The sequence below is a fragment of the Balaenoptera musculus genome, chromosome 15 (genome assembly GCF_009873245.2).
Source record: "Balaenoptera musculus isolate JJ_BM4_2016_0621 chromosome 15, mBalMus1.pri.v3, whole genome shotgun sequence".
Classification (NCBI taxonomy): Eukaryota; Metazoa; Chordata; class Mammalia; order Artiodactyla; family Balaenopteridae; genus Balaenoptera; species Balaenoptera musculus.
In genome coordinates this window covers 24343133-24361547 of record NC_045799.1, presented here as the reverse complement: position 1 = coordinate 24361547, position 18415 = coordinate 24343133, and the positions used below count along the sequence as shown (strand labels likewise).

Genomic DNA, 18415 nt, shown 5'->3' with positions numbered 1-18415 from the left:
GCAGAGAGAAGAAACCAAATGGAATTCTACTTTATTTTACTTTGGCTGACATTTAATGAGCATCCATCAGGTGCCAGGTATCCTCACATTCATTATCTCCCAGGGTCATTGCAACATCCTTGTGAGGCAGGTATGGCCCCTCCTATTATGCAGGATTCTTGCCCTTATGGAGCTTATGGTCTAGCACAATGACACATGACTATAATTAAAAGGGAAAATGACAAAAGGTGAAAAGGTGTAGAACAATTGATGAAGAGGTTTGAAACGGGTGGGACACTTGTTTATGAGCTCAGCTTCCTACTGTACTACAAATAAAATACAAACTTCTTACCACGGCCTATAAGATCCTGTAAGGATCTGCCTCTTGTCTCCTTTTCAACCTCATTCCATGCCATCCCTCCACCTCACTCCCACCTTGCAGCCACACAGGTTTGTCAATCCTCAAACACAAATGTCATTTCCACTTCAGGGCCTTTGCATTTGCTGCATTTCCCTCTGCCTGGAAATCTTGTCATTTTGGCTTTTCTAATGGATGGCTGGATCCCTCTCATCCTTAAATCTTGGCTCAAAGTCATCTTCTCAAACCACCCTATTTAATGTGGGTTTCCCCATAATTCTCTGTTTTCACCCTGTTGTTTCAAAGTGTTTCCCCCAGCTAGAAAAAACCATTTTTGCTACTTTTGTTTACTTTCTGATGACCATCTCCCTGACCAAACTGGGAGCTCCATAAGGACCCTCATCTGTCTCATTTCCTGTTGTATCCCTAGTGTCTAACACAGTGCCTGAAGCTTTGTAGGTGCTCAGTAAATATTTGTTGTTGTTGTTTAATGAGGTGAAATTGAGTGGACAGGTAGAGTCTGACAGGTGAGACTCAACAGGGAAGAGGTATTAAGGTTAACAGGATAATATGAGCAGAGTTCTGCAGGTGAGTAATCGCAGGATGAATAGTCTGGTGGGCCAGGAGTTTAGGGTGTGAGAGGCAGGGAAACAGCAGAGGATCATGCCTCCCAGCTCTAGTCCCCATTCTCAGGCACTAGAGGGACAGTCTGTCCTTGACTCCAGACCACATCAAACTGCCCATAGCAGGATTGGGGCTATGGCCTGAGGAACAACACCACCACCCCCATCCCACTCTCACCCCCCACGCATGCTGTCCTTTCTTTGATGTAGTCAGTCCACCTGCAGCATCTCTGCCTGGTCTTCACCAATAACCCCAGCCACCTAACAACTAGGCTAATGTTCTGGGTAGAGTTAAAGGTACCCTGAATATCAGAGAAAAACCCAGAAAAGTACCCCATTGTGGAAAGTAGGGAAAGAAAAACTCAGAGATGAGCAGGACCTTGCTCATGGTCACCTAGCAATTCACTAAGCCTAGCAGATTCACCTCCACGTCTAAAACTGGTCTGAGTTTCTCAGTTCCCTAAAAATGTTCTCCTCCTTATGCACTAATTTCCCTCCTTGTTAATAATGTTTTCTTTGGCCCTTTCCCCAAACCCCTTGTCCTGGAACCAGGATCCATTTTCCCAATAGACAGTGGGATTGACAAACCTGTGTGGCTGCAAGGTGGGAGTGAGGTGGAGGGATGGCATGCAATGAGGTTGAAAAGGAGACAAGAGGCAGATCCCTATACAGCTGGGCCTTAGGGAGGATCTTACATTCAAAGAATTATCAATCTGGAAGGAGCTCCCTCTATTTTCTAGTGTAGTTCCCTCACCTTACAGAAACTGAGCCCAGAAAGGGTCAGGAACCTGCCCCTGGTCACACAGAGGCAAAGCCAAATGCTCATGACCCCCAGACTACTGCTTATGGTATTTTCTAACTTATTTTCTCCTTTACCCTCTCCCAACTGAAAGTAGGGCTTCTTAGCTTCTCCATGCTGTGGATTAGGGGCAGGGGGAGGAGAATGATATACTAGGAAAGCCACTGGACTGAGAGTCAGAAAGTTTGGGAACTCTCTGTGGGACCTTAGATAAGCACCTGCATCTCTCAAACCTTAGTTTCTCCATCTATATAATGGGGATAATTACACACCTCACAGAGTGGTTATAAGGATTAAATGAAATAGTGGATGTGGAATGTAATTTTGAAACTACCTGGTAGGATAGCAAGCTAAGGTGATATTATCATTACTGTCGTTAACATGAATGGACAGCAGATAAAAACTTTCTGATGCAGATAAAAGAGAAGTAAGAGTTGGCAAGAAGGAAATGGTCAGTGGTGTAGTGGCACTGGTTTTCATTGGCTAGTGAGAGCTAACTGGACCCATCTCTTCCCAGCTCTGTTCAGAGATGTTAAGATGGGTAGCTTTGAAACTGGCCAGGATGGGAGTAGTTACAACCTAGAAATCAGAAAATGCTACAAATAGGGGCTTGTCTCCACAGAAAGATTATTGTTACACATTTACCAGCATATCCCTACAAACAGTGTGAATGGCTGATGCATTGTGGTTTCCTGAGGATTCAGATTCTAGAAGATTGTGTGTAGAGAATGAGAGGCAGCAAAAAGCTTGTGGGAGGATAGGAAGTTCCAGCAGTAAGTTCCCTGAGGAAGAACTGAAGCCAGAGCTCAGGAAATAACCTAGGTTGTTGTGACACCTGAGTTGAATCTCTGAAGAACGATGGTAGGTCCCAGAGGCAAAGAATGGTCTAACAGAAAGTACCAACCTGTAGACTGTAATGACTTGGCATGTAGCCATCCCGGAAGTAAACCACAGCAACTTCCTGGCCGTCCCTAGAACACAGGATGGAGAAAGGTGTTGTGTTAAATTAAAACTGATGTGTTCAGGGACTTCCCTAGTGGTGCAGTGGTTGAGAATCTGCCTGCCAATGCAGGGGACATGGGTTCGAGCACTGGTCCGGGAAGATCCCACATGCTGTGGAGCAACTAAGCCTGTGCGCCACAACTACTGAGCCTGCGCTCTAGAGACCGCGAGCCACAACTACTGAAGCCCGTGTGCCTAGAGCCCGTGCTCCGCAACAAGAGAAGGCACCACAATGAGAAGCCCCCGCACTGCAACGAAGAGTAGCCCCCGCTCAGCCCAACTAGAGAAAGCCCGTGTGCAGCAGCGAAGACCCAACACAGCCAAAAATAAATTAAATAAAATAAATAAACTTATAGAAGATAAAAAATAAAAATAAAATAACACTGACGTATTCAGTGGTTCAGTCTATTTCAGGGTGCATCAAAATGCATTTGGCTTCTTTGAAAGTCAGTCCACAGGGGTAGCCTGAACAGGGATTCATTGGAAGTATGAAAGTAGACACCCACACCATCAATGCTTCCACTAAAAAATGGCGGTATGCAGTGGGGAATGCTTTCTAATATTCCAGATCTAGAGTCATTCTAGTAAGGCCGAAGGCAACCAGAATCAAATTAGGTAAATTTTTTAAAAGTGGGCTCAAAATTACCGAGCAGCAGAATCATATTGCTATATATAATCATATTGCTAGCAAAGCACACTTGTATTTACACTGCTTAAAGTAGTTGATTTTTTTAAATGGTAGGGGAGTGAGGGTGGGGAGATGCAAAATATGAATCTAGTTAAGCCACATACTGTCTTTTTGAACTTCCCTTTTTCTTTGATTTATTTGATAACGTTTGATTTATCTGGAAAGTAAATTAATGACTTTGTTAAGATAAAAGCACACTTTGAAAATAGTAAGGTATTGTGAAATGCCAGGAGATTCTTAATTTTAAGAATCACACATTTCCAGGTCTAAATATGTGTGCTGTAAGCAATGCTACCCAAATATGTGATACTGAAGTCACTTGGTGGTGGCCCCTGAAGGGGAGCACAGGGCCTGGCTTGGAACACAAATCCAGGCCCTCTGAGGTCTTGCATGAGACCTCAGAGAGCAACTCCCAGACCAATCAAAGAATGAGCTGGCTACTCCTCTTCCTCCTTGACTGCCCAACCCAACTGCCCAGGTCTGACTTGACCAGCCAAGAAGGACAAGAAAACTTTTGGGAGCCCAGAGGCATATGAAAACCAAGGTTATCCAGAATGTCAATAGCTCTGATACAACCCGTTAGAAGCAGAACTTGGCTTCTCCAAAATTTCCTGGGATGGTGGGATATTTTCAGAGTTCACCCTAAAGTTCAGAGAGAAGGAAGCAAGCCATCACATCTCCCAGAAGAAAGGATTATTTAGGGAAAGTGGGCAGCAGGATGAGTTTCCTAAATCAGCCCTCTATCGGATCCTTGGGGAATGCTCCCTGGACACTTACATAAACAGTCTTCGGTCCTGGTCTAGAGACCCCTTTTCAGAGACATCTTCAAACTTTCGCCGGATTACATGGATATTCCTGGGAAAGATGGGCAAGGCTCAGAGTGGATGCTCTGTTCTGAGTGGCTCTCCCCAGTCCTGGAGCTACATCTGGAGGTCTCCCCTCCTTTACTTACCTGGCTAGTAGCTCATTCTCTATGGCACGCTGGTCAAATATATTCCTTTCCTTCTCTTGAGCAATCAGTAGCACCCGAGCGCTGGGGAAAGAGCACAGGTGGCCCAAGGTGGCTACAAATCTTGTCTTCCCTCCATCCCACCCCCTCAGAAGTGAGAATGAGAACACGGCTTCCCTGAAAGAGTAGATATTCTCTCTACTCAGGACTGCCTCAGGCATAGACACCTGAGGCTACAACACATTATTTCCTGAATATAGAAAACTTGAAAAAATGGACATGTCTCTGCCCCTTCTCCAGTAGGTAGATGAAATATTGTAATGATGTCAATCTTCTGTGCAAATTAAAATTTAGATTTAAAACCATCTCAAAAACCCAAGAGGACTTTTTCTTAGAATTTAACATAATGATTCCAAGTTCTTCTGGAAGAATAAAGAGGTGAGAGTACTGAAGAATATTTTGTAAAAGAACAATGCTGGGGGTTAGGGGATAATGACCCTATTGCTAGATTGTGAAGCATATAATAAAAGAGTGTGTGATTCTTTCAAAAAGAAAGAAAAAAAAAAGAATAGCTCAATGGAATCCTCAACGGAATCCTACAGAAACACTATAGAGAAAACTATGAATAAGGCATTATCTCCTGGGGCCTCCCAACATTTCTGTGAGGTACACAGGGCCACGTTTGGTCCCACAGTATTAATGGGATCACTGGGGCTTACCTGGCCTCTTCCTTTCTGCTTATCCACATGTTTCTTAAAGGAGCAAGAGCTCGAGGACTCAGGGAAATGCTAATGCCAAAGAATTGTCTGTTTGGCTACCAAGCAAGCTGTTTTCAGTTGTCAAGAACAGGTCCAGGTGTCTCCCACCAGACTCTCTTAGTGTCACTGCTCAGCAGTACCAAACTCCATTTTTGCTGTAGCTGTATTGCTCTGTGCCCAAGGCTTCTTGCTGAGCTCTTGGGTGGGCAGACTTGGCTTAGGATTTTAAGTGTGGATTCCTGACCTCCCATTCTTGGCCTCTTGTCTATCTCTGCTTCTCCCTCCCTCACCTGAACCTCTTGGACTACACTCTGCCTGACTCCTTTCCACTTAGCTAAAACACAGGTCCTAGTATGCCCCTTCTCCTGGCCTGCCTGAAATCTCTTGAGGTCAGACATGACATTAAGCAGTCTTGGTTTTGAGTTGGGTATCTGAGAGACGACCTAGAAATGGTGCTTTCACAAGCTGTCTTGCCCTGAGAGAGTCCCGAGGGCCAATGACCTGGCTCTTTACTTTGTAGCCTGATCCGCTTTGCTCATGAGTGGGAGGTGGCACTTGGCCCGGGCTGGCCCACCTCCAAGAAAAGGTGGAGGAGAGGCTGTAGGTTAAAGTGGAACTGCATGCTCTGGTTAATGAAGCCTCCTGCCAAATAATCGGACTCAGACTCGGAAAACATATTCTACCTCCTCCTGCCTTTAATTCTGAGCAGTCTCTTGACAGCACGTCTAGGAAAGTTATCAGCTAAGGGAGGTGAAGTAGTGGTAGCATGCTGACTGGGAATGAGGACTCCAGAGTCCCAGTACTGGCTTTGCCAGTGATCTATGGTATACCCTTGGGTAAGTCAGTTTCTTTCCTTGGGCTCTGATTTCCCCATGTATAAGATAAGGGTGTTAAATAGATCATAGTTCCCAACCTTTTATATCAAGAATCCCCTTTTCTTATCCCTACTCATTCTAACCACAGACACTATATTTTGAAAGAGTTTGAATAAATGTCTAAATTGAAATCATAATTCATTTTCCAGGCTTAATTTTTAAAAATTCTTTAAAAAAGTATGAGATAATTGATGAAAATTCATCTGCTCTACAAATGCTCGCACCTCAGTTTTTCAGTCTATACTATGGGACCATTCCTTTTGGAAGAACAGTGTAGTAGAGAGAACACAGGCTTTAGGGGCAGATCAATGTGAATTCTAAACTTACTAGCTGTGTGACTTTGGGCAAGTTATTCAACCTCTCTGAGCCCTCCGTTTGCTCTTCTGTAAAATAAAACTCTTTAAATGGTAGTAATTATCACTATCATTATTGTTATTATTGAAAGTACCACCCTCACTGAATTTTTTAAAGCATTTTTCAAATCTATGATTTCATTTAATTCTTACTACCATCCTTTTAGGTATTATTATTACCCCCGTTTTACAAGTAAGGAAACTGATGTTCAGGGAAAAGAACAGACTTTAGCAAAGGTCATATTTGGGTCAGCAGAAGTGCCTATTTGACTCTCAAAATGAGGGAATCCACTCCTGGCTCAGGGACCCCACAGCTCCTACCTACCAGTGCCTAATTCTGAGCACACAAGTCTTTTCTCTCCATGTTATTCACAGCCTGGCTAGAGAAACCCTCTGCAGCATTTGTCTATCAGCAGTTCCCTAGCTGACCCATCTCCTGGCTTCACTCTTAAAATACAACCTAGCCAAGAGTTCTACTTGACAAAATATTTGTCTGATGACTTCCAAATGCTCAGAGTCTGAGGTTTCTTGAGTCTTAGTGAGGCTTAACATGCCCAGAGAGGCTCTCTTGGAGGCAATAAAGTGATTAAGAATGCAGGTTCTAGAGGGAGATGGACTCTGGGCTCTACCACCAACTCACCACTTGACCTTGAACAATGCACTTCACTTCTCTGAACCTCAGTTTCCTCATCTTTAAAATGGGGGAGATGAATAATATCTACCTCAGAGTGTTTGAAATGAGATTCAATGAGATCCTGTATGTGAAGAGCTTAGCACAAAGTGTGGCACTAGTAGGTGCTCATTAAGGGTAAACTATTAATGCTATATTAACATAGCAATAACTGTTAGTACAGTGGCCGCTCACTTATCTGGAAGTCATATCTGGAACATCTAGCATCTTCACACATCTGGAGCACGGTTGAGAAATAGGAAGGAAGCAAAATAATGCCTCTGAACAGTTAAAACAGATACTATAAAATCAAAGTTTATGCATTTACTCATCAAAGAGGCCCTCACACACATTAGACACAAATATAACAGATCATTTGCTTTCCCAAACTACAACAAATCAGAAAGGAGGTATAAGGATGGCAGTGGAGATTCTAAATTCAAGCAAAGTGACAGCAGTAAGAAGTAAGAGCTGTTAGTAGGAAAACAGACAGAAAAACTATGAAAAAAAGAATAAGAGCATAAAGCCTAATAACTGGGGCCATTAGTGCAGGCAAACAACCTCACATGCCTCTCTCACTCTAGGTAGTACCCCTGCATTACATCAAGATGCAATCACTGACTGTCATAAAGATCACCTGTAGCCAATGAGAAAAGATTAAATTATCATCAGCATCTCTTAAGAAGGAAGCCCAAAACCCCATTAAAATAATTTTGGTACTTCAAAGTATAAGCTTCTATTTCAAGAAAAATTCTCTCATGATTTCCTAATGATGTCAGGCAAAGAAGTTGCTGCATCCATGAATGCTGAATCTAAAGCAGGATTCTGCTGACACTTTTTCTTCCCCTTACTTGGCTGAGCCGTACAGTTCCCAGGCTTTGGCAATCCCCATGGCCAATCCCTTGCTGGGATTATTGGAGAGGATCTTGGCAGCTTCTTTGGTCTTACCCAGGACATTGAGAACATGTCTGTTGAAAGAGAGATGCCTACTTAGTAACTGGATGGACCTGGAAGACCCTTCTGCCTGTGATTCATAGACACTTATAGGAACATCACTTTGAGAGTCAGCTGAGCACTAAAAAGCATCCTACCATCATGCTCTTGTAGGATCCACCTCAGGCTGGAATGTGTCGGGCTGCCCTAAGCCTGGCCCCTGGTGTACATGCCCAGAGGAGCCCTGAGACCCTGTGTTTCCACTCCACACAAGCCTCCCAATGAACTGAAACCCCTTTCCCTGAGCCCCAGGTACTGTCTGGAATCCAGCTACAGACCATTTGGAATCCCAGCAACCTGGAGCATCACTACTGACTAGAAACGGATGTTGCTAGGGTCCAGCGCTCAGAAGGGAAGCCCCTGTTCCCTCTCTGCCTTGGATTCTGACCTCCTTTCGGGCCTCTTTCTTACCTCAGGACCCTCACAGATAGTGTTCCTTCTGCCTGGAATACTAACTTGTACAATGAAGGGGCAGGACCAGATGAACCCTGAGGTCCCTTCTTTCTGACACACCAAGACCTAATTACAGGTGGAAACTGTGCTACGAGGTGGAAACACATGACCCAAGGCCCAGGAAGGCACAGTCAGCATTGGACATCCCTGCCCCCACCTATGATTGTAGGCTCATCAGGCTGACATCTCACTAGTGTGCCCAGGATTGCCCAAGGGACCCACCGATGCACAGCAGGGGTCCGGGAGGCTAGGCCCCCAAAGCTGGCAGAGATGGTGTTGATTTCAATCTGTTTCAGGGCTGCAGAGCCATCTGCGTTGCGCTGGAACATGTAGTCTGAGCGATTCAGGCCCAGGAACACCGTCTGTGGGGAAAACTGAAGGCTGAGGACATTTGCCCAGGGGCTGACTCTGAGGGCCTAGCCACAGAGCCGACAGGTACCATGAACTCTACGCAGAGGTGCCAGCTAACACTCCCAAACCTAGTGGAATCATTCTTTGGGACATTCCAGGATTGGCCACTAATGTATAAACCCAGTGGGGACCAATGAGAGGCAGATTCCTATGAGCTCAGGGAGTAGGCCAAATTCTTCTGGTTAAAAAAAAAAAAGAGAACGAGATGGGAGGGGCAGGTCCCAGACTTGGGTGAAGTGGGGAATGGTTACCTGGGCAACGCCCTCTTTCAGGACTTGCTTGTGGATGTCAAAGAGATGAGCAGTAAAGTTGTCCCTTTTGATGGTGCTGAAAGAGGAAACAGTATTTTCTAGGCTACATCGAACATTAAAGGTCAAGGATTTCCATTGTCTCCTGAATCCTCTCTGGGTCTACTGGCTCAAAATTGAACACCCACACCAACGCTGTAGACAACAGTGGTTTAGAACCCAGCTTTAGAGCCAGATGACTTGGGTTCAAATCCCAGCTCTACCACTCACTATTGGGCAACCTCAGACAATCATGTCACCTCTATACTTCAGTTTGCTCATCTGTAAAATGAAGAGGAATATAATTATATTTATAACAGAGAGCTGTAGTGAAGAGTAAATGAGATATTACATGTACAGAATTGAACACAGTGTGTGGTCCCAAGAAGAATTCAAAACTGGCATACGATATGACCATTCTGTAGTTGGTAAGCTTTCTAGTTGACCTAACATTAACTCTCCGTAGCTTCCCCTATGTTCTGGGACCTCCCAGGACAAGTCTTTTCCACCTCTTCCATGGCAGCACTCAGAGATTAGAAGACACCAGTTATGCCCTGTGCCCCAAAAGGTTTTTCTGACTCAAGCTAAATATCCTAGTTTTTTCTTCAACCCGTCCTTATATGATGTGATTTCCTCAAGGAAGCCTTCCCTATCTGGGTCAGATCCCCCTGGTGTGCATTCTCATAGCACTGTGGACCTCTCCTTTATAGCACTGATTCCAGTTGTAATTTTCCATTTTATTTGTGTGATGACTAGTATTGTCTCTCCTATTTGACTATAAACCACATGAGGATGGGGACCATATCTCTGCTACCTCATCATCATGGCCCAGTGTGCTACTGTGACATGTGACATGAAGTAGGACCCAGCCAGTATGGTCTTCTGGAGCCTTAGGAAGAAACACCCACAGGTAACTAACTTGTTGCCTCTCAAGATTCAGGGTGGTCTCTGCATGCCTGCTCAAGCCTAACTCTCAGGCTCACCTTGTTACAGGGACCCCATTGAGCCCATGTAGCTCAGGCCTGCCCTGAAGTTCCTCTCTCCCCAGCCAGCTCTCATGGGGTTTCGCAGCCCTTGGTGAAGAAGAGAGTCCCTAAGCTGGGACTCTCCTAGGCTGCTATTCTAGCTCATGTGACCCTGGGCCTTTTCTCCCTTACAAGCTAGGGTTTGTGTGTATTTCAGAGGAGAGGGTAATAGGGAAGACAGGGGTTGCAGAGATGGGCTGCAGGGAAGGTCTCACACATAACTGCAGCTTTAGGATAAAGGTCATAAATCAGGCTGCTCATGTTTCCCACAATCTAGAATCACAGGTACAAAAGCCGGGCCCATCCCGAGAAAGATCTGAGGAAAAGGTGGTGGAAAGGTTTGTACATTCAGGACTCAGTGGGTTTTTAGCTCCAAGTCAATGGATTCCAAACTTCTTACCATTATGAATCCTTCTCGTTTTCACCCTCACACCAATGTGCACATTTTAAAAAGATTTTGTGGGGACTTCGCTGGTGGGCCAGCGGTCGAGACTCCGAGCTCCCAGTGAAGGGGGCCCGGGTTCGATCCCTGGTTGGGGAACTGGATCCCGCATGCTGCAACTAAGACCCAGTGCAGCCAAATAAATAAATATTAAAAAAAAAGAAAGATTTTTTGTTTAACAAAATAGTTCTTTTCTTTTGAAAAATTAATGAGACATGCAACCATATATATATATATACACACACACACACACACACACATATATTTAATTCTAATTTAATTATAAAATAAAGAAATTTCCCGGGCTTCCCTGGTGGCGCAGTGGTTAAGAATCCGCCTGCCAGTGCAGGGGACACGGGTTCGAGCCCTGGTCCAGGAAGATCCCACATGCCGCGGAGCAACTAAGCCCGTGCGCCACAACTACTGAGCCTACGCTCTAGAGCCCATGAGCCACAACTACTGAGCCCATGTTCCATAACTACTGAAGTCCGTGTGGCTAGAGCCCGAGCTGCGCAACAAGAGAAGCCACCGCAACGAGAAGCCCGCGCAGCAGAACGAAGAATAGCCCCCACTTGCTGCAACTTGAGAAAGCCTATACACAGCAATGAAGACCCAACGCAGCCAAAATAAATAAATAAATAAATAAATAAATATATTAAAAAAAAAAAAAAGAAATTTCCCTTGCCCCAGGGCCTCAAGGGGAAAAAAGATCAAGGGAGAAGAGACAGAGAGAGGGGGATAGAGTGAGCCATTTCAGGGGTTCTGTATCCTCGTGAACTGGGTGTGGCCCAGTCTGCACCCCGTCCCACCCAGAGATAAGAGGCCTGAAGTGACAAGAAAGGGTCACTGCTTAAGAGAAGTAGGAAATCTGACTTTAAACCCAATAACCCCTCCTGCCCTCTGTTTTCTCTAAAACTAGGTTGACTCTCCCTAATTACAAATGGAAATTTCAGTCTTCAAAGCAGGGGGGTCATGGGTCAGAGAATCACAGAATGTCAATGTTGGAAGTTACCTTAGATTTAGGCCAACCTCCCATTTTACAGATGAAGAAATTGAGGCCCAGAGAAAGAGAGGAACTTGCTTGAGGCCATATACATAAGTGGTAGAGCCAGGGTTAGAAGTCAGGTTTCCTAACCTCTATTCTACAAATTTTTGTTTCTCCTGGGGAGTACCTGTCCCCCACCCCACCAAGTCACCTGCCTGAGTAATAGCTCATGACTCCCCAGTCTTCCAATCCCTTGGTTCTAGCACCTCACAGTCCCCGAAGCCCCACTGCCCTGTACCTGGAGAGAGTTTGCTCCAGAAAGGCAGCGTTCTGGCTGACAGCATCCACCAGCAGGTTGAAGTCCATTTGCACAGCATAGGCCTGCTCCAGCAGGGCACTCGTGACCAGTGAGGGGAAGAGTGTGAATGGGGCATAGCTCACCACCTGATCGAGGAGAGAGAGTGGGCATGGGTAGAACACCTGTGAATGGGTTGTCTTCCTGCAAACATAACCCCATGGAAAGTGTGCCCTACATTTATTGAGGACACACAAACTACAGAATAGTGGTTATCTCTGGGAAGGGAGGGAGAATAGGAGGAGGAATGGGTATAAAGAGAACTTGCAGACTTTGTTTTTGGCCATTTTGCTTCTGATCTTTTTTTTTTTTAATGTAAAGAGATAAAATATTACAAAGTCTAGAAGACAAATAAACCAAAAAATTATTGAGCACTGACTGTGTTCTCAGCACTGTTTTAAATACTTTACATGGATTCATCATTTAACCCTATGAGAAAGATACTATTATTATCTAAACCTAATAACTAGATAAGGGAACTAAGTCTCAGAGAGGTTAAGTAACATGTCCAAAATTATATAAAGCTAATAAGTGACACTGGGATTTGAACCATGAATGTTACTAAACAACAACCACCATACACACACACACACACACACACACACACACGCACGCACACACACACACACATACTCTTAGCCAGTTCATATCCAAGCCCAGTCCCCTTGCCTTCTGGCTGGGGGAGAGGGAGAGTCCTGCAGGTAGGGCTGCAGCAGAAGTGGACTCTGGTCTCCGGAGAAGAAGCCAGGAGTGGTTTCCCCCCAGTATTGGAGATGGTGACCCAGGTTGCCAGGCCTGCAGTTCAGCTGCATTCTGAGTTCTCTGGACTTTGGCAGAGCCAGGAAACCCAAATACCATCCAGAATACTATTTTTAGAAGGGGATAATGCATTCTGAGATTTCCAACAACAAATGAACTAGAACTTGGGTAAGAGAAAGTAAGATGACTTTGTGCTTATATTATGACTTTGTGCTTATATTATGAAGCATTCCTGAGTCTAACCTCTGAGTTAATATGCTTGTCATCATAGTAGTATGAGTTAAGGGTGTTAGAACTTGGCATTTATATATTTATTTTTTAAAAAATTATTATTTTGAATGGATAATCCAAACACATGATATAAATTAAAAAAAAACACAAGGATACATAGTGAAAAGTACATCTCACTCCCACCCTAGCCCCAATGACCCAGTTCTCCTCCCCAGAAGCAAATGGTATACTAGTGTCTCACATATCCTTCTAGACTAATGTATATGTATACATACATATTTTCTCTCTTTTTTACACACACACAAGCATATAATACATACATTGTTCTGTCCTTAGCTTTATAAATATTTCAGAGACATTTCCAAATACATTCAAATAGAGCACTCTCATTCTTTTTATTTTATTTTTTTAACATCTTTATTGGAGTATAATTGCTTTACAATGGTGTGTTAGTTTCTGCTGTATAACAAAGTGAATCAGCTATACATATACATATATCCCCATATCTCCTCCCTCTTGCGTCTCCCTCCCACCCTCCCTATCCCACCCCTCTAGGTGGACACAAAGCACGGAGCTGATCTCCCTGTGCTATGTGGCTGCTTCCCACTAGCTCTCTATTTTACATTTGGTAGTGTATATATGTCCATGCCACTCTCTCACTTCGTCCCAGCTTACCCTTCCCACTCCCTGTGTCCTCAAGTCCATTCTCTACATCTGAGTCTTTATTCCTGTCCTGCCCCTAGGTTCTTCTGAACCTTTTTTTTTTTTTAGATTCCATATATATGTGTTAGCATACGGTATTTGTTTTTCTCTTTTTGACTTACTTCACTCTGTATGACAGACTCTAGGTCCATCCACCTCACTACAAATAATTCAATTTCATTTCTTTTTATGGCTGAGTAATATTCCATTGTATATATGTACCACATCTTCTTTATCCATTCATCTGTCGATGAACACTTAGGTTGCTTTTTGAATTATGGTTTTCTCAGGGTATATACCCAGTAGTGGGATTGCTGGGTCATATGGTAGCTCTATTTTTAGTTTTTCAAGGAACCTCCATACTGTTCTCCACAGTGGCTGTATCAATTTATATTCCCACCAACAGTGCAAGAGGGTTCCCTTTTCTCCACACCCTCTCCAGCATTTATTGTTTGTAGATTTTTTGATGATGGCCATTCTGACAGGTGTGAGGTGATACCTCATTGCGGTTTTGATTTGTATTTCTCTAATGATTAGTGATGTTGAGCATCCTTTCATGTGTTTGTTGGCAATCTGTATATCTTCTTTGGAGAAATGTCTATTTATGTCTTCTGCCCATTTTTGGATTGGGTTGTTTGTTTTTTTGATATTGAGCTGCATGAGCTGCTTGTAAATTTTGGAGATTAATCCTTTGTCAGTTGCTTCATTTGCAAATATTTTCTCCCATTCTGAGAGTTGTCTTTTCGTCTTATTTATGTTTTCCTTTGCTGTGCAAAAGCTTTTAAGTTTCATTAGGTCTCATTTGTTTATTTTTGTTTTTATTTCCATTTCTCTAGGAGGTGGGTCAAAAAGGATCTTGCTGTGATTTATGTCATAGAGTTTTATGCCTATGTTTTCCTCTAAGAGTTTTATACTGTCTGGCCTTATATTTAGGTCTTTAATCCATTTTGAGTTTATTTTTGTGTGTGGTGTTAGGAAGTGTTCTAATTTCATTCTTTTACATGTAGCTGTCCAGTTTTCCCAGCACCAGTTATTGAAGAGGATGTCTTTTCTCCATTGTATATTCTTTTATCCATTGTATATTCATTTTGTATATTTTATCAAAAATACGGTGACCATATGTGCATGGGTTTATCTCTGGGCTTTCTATCCTCTTCCATTGATCTATATTTCTGTTTTTGTGCCAGTACCATATTGTCTTGATTACTGTAGCTTTGTAGTATAGTCTGAAGTCCAGGAGCCTGATTCCTCCAGCTCCATTTTTCTTTCTCAAGATTGCTTTGGCTATTTGGGGTCTTTTGTGTTTCCATACAAATTGTGAAATTTTTTGTTCTAGTTCTGTGAAAAATGCCATTGGTAGTTTGACAGGGATTGCATTGAATCTGTAGATTGCTTTGGGTAGTATTGTCATTTTCACTATGTTGATTCTTCCAATCCAAGAACATGGTATATCTCTCCAGCTGTTGGTATCGTCTTTAATTTAATTTCTTTCATCAGTGTCTTATAGTTTTCTGCATACAGGTCTTTTGTGTCCTTAGGTAGGTTTATTCTTAGGCATTGTATTCTTTTTGTTGCAATGGTAAATGGGAGTGTTTCCTTAATTTCTCTTTCAGATTTTTCATCATTAGTGTATAGGAATGCAAGAGATTTCTGTGCATTAATTTTGTATCCTGCTACTCTACCAAATTTATTGATTAGCTCTAGTAGTTTTCTGGTAGAGTCTTTAGGATTCTCTATGTATAGTATCATGTCATCTGCAAACAGTGACATCTTTACATCTTCTTTTCCGATTTGGATTTCTTTTATTTTTCTTCTCTGATTGCCATGGCTAGGACTTCCAAAACCATGTTGCATAATAGTGTTGAGAGTGGGCATCCTTCTGTTGTGCCTGATCTTAGAGGAAATGCTTTCAGTTTTTCACCATTGAGAATGATGTTTGCTGTGGGTTTGTCATATATGGCCTTCATTATATTGAGGTAGGTTCCCTCTATGCCCACTTTCTGGAGAGTTTTTTACAATAAATGGTGTTGAATTTTGCCAAAAGCTTTTTCTGTATCTGTTGAGATGATCATATGGTTTTTATTCTTCAATTTGTTAATATCGTGTATCACATTGATTGATGTGCATATACTGAAGAATCCTTGCATCCCTGGGATAAATCTCACTTGATCATGGTGTATGATCCTTTTAATGTGTTTTTGGATTCTGTTTGCTAGTATTTTGTTGAGGATTTTTGCATCTATATTCATCAGAGATATTGGTCTGTAATTTTCTTTTTTTGTAGTATCTTTGTCCGGTTTTGGTATCAGGGTGATGGTGACATCATAGAATGAGTTTCGGAGTGTTCCTCCCTCTGCTATATTTTGGAAGAGTTTGAGAAGGATAGGTGTTAGATCTTCTCTAAATGTTTGATAGAATTCGCCTGTGAAGCCATCTGGTGCTGGGCTTTTGTTTGTTGGAAGATTCTTTTTTTAAATTTTTATTTATTTATTTATTTATGGCTGTGTTGGGTCTTCGTTTCTGTGCGAGGGCTTTCTGTAGTTGCAGCAAGTGGGGGCCACTCTTCATCGCGGTGCGCGGGCCTCTCACTGTCGCGGCCTCTCTTGTTGCAGAGCACAGGCTCCAGACGCGCAGGCTCAGTAATTGTGGCTCACGGGCCTAGTTGCTCTGCAGCATGTGGGATCTTCCCGGACCAGGGCTCGAACCCGTGTCCCCTGCATTGGCAGGCAGACTCCCAACCACTGCGCCACAAGTGAAGCCCTGTTGGAAGATTTTTAATCACTGTCTCAATTTCAGTGCTTGTGATTGGTCTGTTTATATTTTCTATTTCTTCCTGGTTCAGTCTCAAAAGGTTGTGCTTTTCTAAGAATTTGTCCATTTCTTCGTGGTTGTCCATTTTATTGACATATAGTTGCTTGTAGTAATCTCTCATGATCCTTTGTATTTCTGCAGTGTCAGTTGTTACTTCTCCTTTTTCATTTCTAATTCTATTGATTTGAGTCTTCTCCCTTTTTTTCTTGATGAGTCTGGCTAATGGCTTATCAATTTTGTTTATCTTCTCAAAGAACCAGCTTTTAGTTTTATTGACCTTTGCTACTGTTTTCTTTGTTTCTATTTCATTTATTTCTGCTCTGATCTTTATGATTTCTTTCCTTCTGCTAACTTTGGGGTTTTATTGTTCTTCTTTCTCTAATTGCTTTAGGTGTAAGGTTAGGTTGTTTATTTGAGATGTTTCTTGTTCCTTGAGGTAGGATTGTATTGCTATAAACTTCCCTCTTAGAACTGCTTTTGCTGCATTCCATAGGTTTTGGGTCATCATGTTTCCATTGTCTTTCATTTCTAGGTATTTTTTGATTTCCTCTTTGATTTCTTCAGTGATCTCATGGTTATTTAGTAGTGTGTTGTTTAGCCTCCATGTGTTTGTATTTTTTACAGATTTTTTCCTGTAATTGATATCTAGTCTCATAGCGTTGTGGTTGGAAAAGTTACTTGATATGATTTCAATTTTCTTAAATTTACCAAGGCTTGATTTGTGACCCAAGATATGATCTATCCTGGAGGATTTCCCATGAGCACTTGAGAAGAAAGTGTATTCTGTTGTTTTTGGATGTAATGTCCTATAAATATCAATTAAGTCCATCTTGTTTAATGTATCACTTAAAGCTTGTGTTTCCTTATTTGTTTTCATTTTGGATGATCTGTCCATTGGTGAAAGTGGGGTGTTAAAGTCCCCTACTATGATTGTGGTACTGTTGATTTCCCCTTTTATGGCTGTTAGCATTTGCCTTATGTATTGAGGTGCTCCTATTTTGGGTGCATAAATATTTACAATTGTTATAACTTCTTCTTGGATTGATCCCTTGATCATTATGTAGTGTCCTTCTTTGTCTCTTGTAATCATCTTTATTTTAAAGTCTATTTTGTCTGATATGAGAATTGCTACTGCAGGTTTCTTTTGATTTCCATTTGCATGGAATATCTTTTTCCATCCCCTCACTTTCAGTCTGTATGTGTCCCTAGGTCTCTTGTAGACAGCATATATATGGGTCTTGTTTTTGTATCCATTCAGCCAGTCTGTGTCTTTTGGTTGGAGCAATTTAATCGATTTACATTTAAGGTAATTATTGATATGTATGTTCCTATTACCATTTTCTTAATTATTTTGGGTTTGTTATTGTAGGTCTTTTCCTTCTCTTGTGTTTCCCACTTAGAGAAGTTCCTTTAGCATTTATTGTAGAGCTGGTTTGGTGGTGCTGAATTCTCTTAGCTTTTGCTTGTCTGTAAAGTTTTAATTTCTCCACTGAATCTGAATGAGATCCCTGCTGGATAGAGTAATCTTGGTTGTAGGTTTTTCCCTTTCATCACTTTAATATGTCCTGCCACTCCCTTCTGGCTTGCAGAGTTTCTGCTGAAAGATCAGCTGTTAACCTTATGGGGATTCCCTTTTATGTTATTTGTTGTTTTTCCCTTGCTGCTTTTAATATTTTTTCTTTGTATTTAATTTTTGATAGTTTCATTAATATGTGTCTTGGCATGTTTCTCCTTGGATTTATCCTGTATGGGACTCTCTGGGCTTCCCGGGCTTGATTGACTATTTCCTTTCCCATATTAGGGAAGTTTTCAACTATAATCTGTTCAAATATTTTCTCAGTCCCTTTTTTTTTCTCTTCTTCTTCTGGGACCCCTATAATTTGAATGTTGGTGTGTTTAATGTTGTC

The 18415-nt window shown here is 42.4% G+C and overlaps 1 protein-coding gene across 5 annotated transcripts in view; it reads right to left on the bottom strand.

The window, feature by feature from the left end:
- The window catches only part of GSS (glutathione synthetase), a 37359-nt gene that overhangs the window by 7185 nt on the left and 11759 nt on the right, over positions 1–18415 (bottom strand). For all 5 annotated transcript variants that reach the window (XM_036825384.1, XM_036825380.1, XM_036825381.1 and 2 more), the window contains 7 exons: positions 11949–12094; positions 9163–9238; positions 8723–8862; positions 7906–8022; positions 4402–4482; positions 4227–4304; positions 2664–2730 (listed from right to left, as the gene is read on the bottom strand). In XM_036825384.1, the coding sequence (XP_036681279.1) occupies positions 2664–2730; positions 4227–4304; positions 4402–4482; positions 7906–8022; positions 8723–8862; positions 9163–9238; positions 11949–12094 (705 nt within the window). The remainder of the gene's footprint in view (positions 1–2663; positions 2731–4226; positions 4305–4401; positions 4483–7905; positions 8023–8722; positions 8863–9162; positions 9239–11948; positions 12095–18415) is intronic.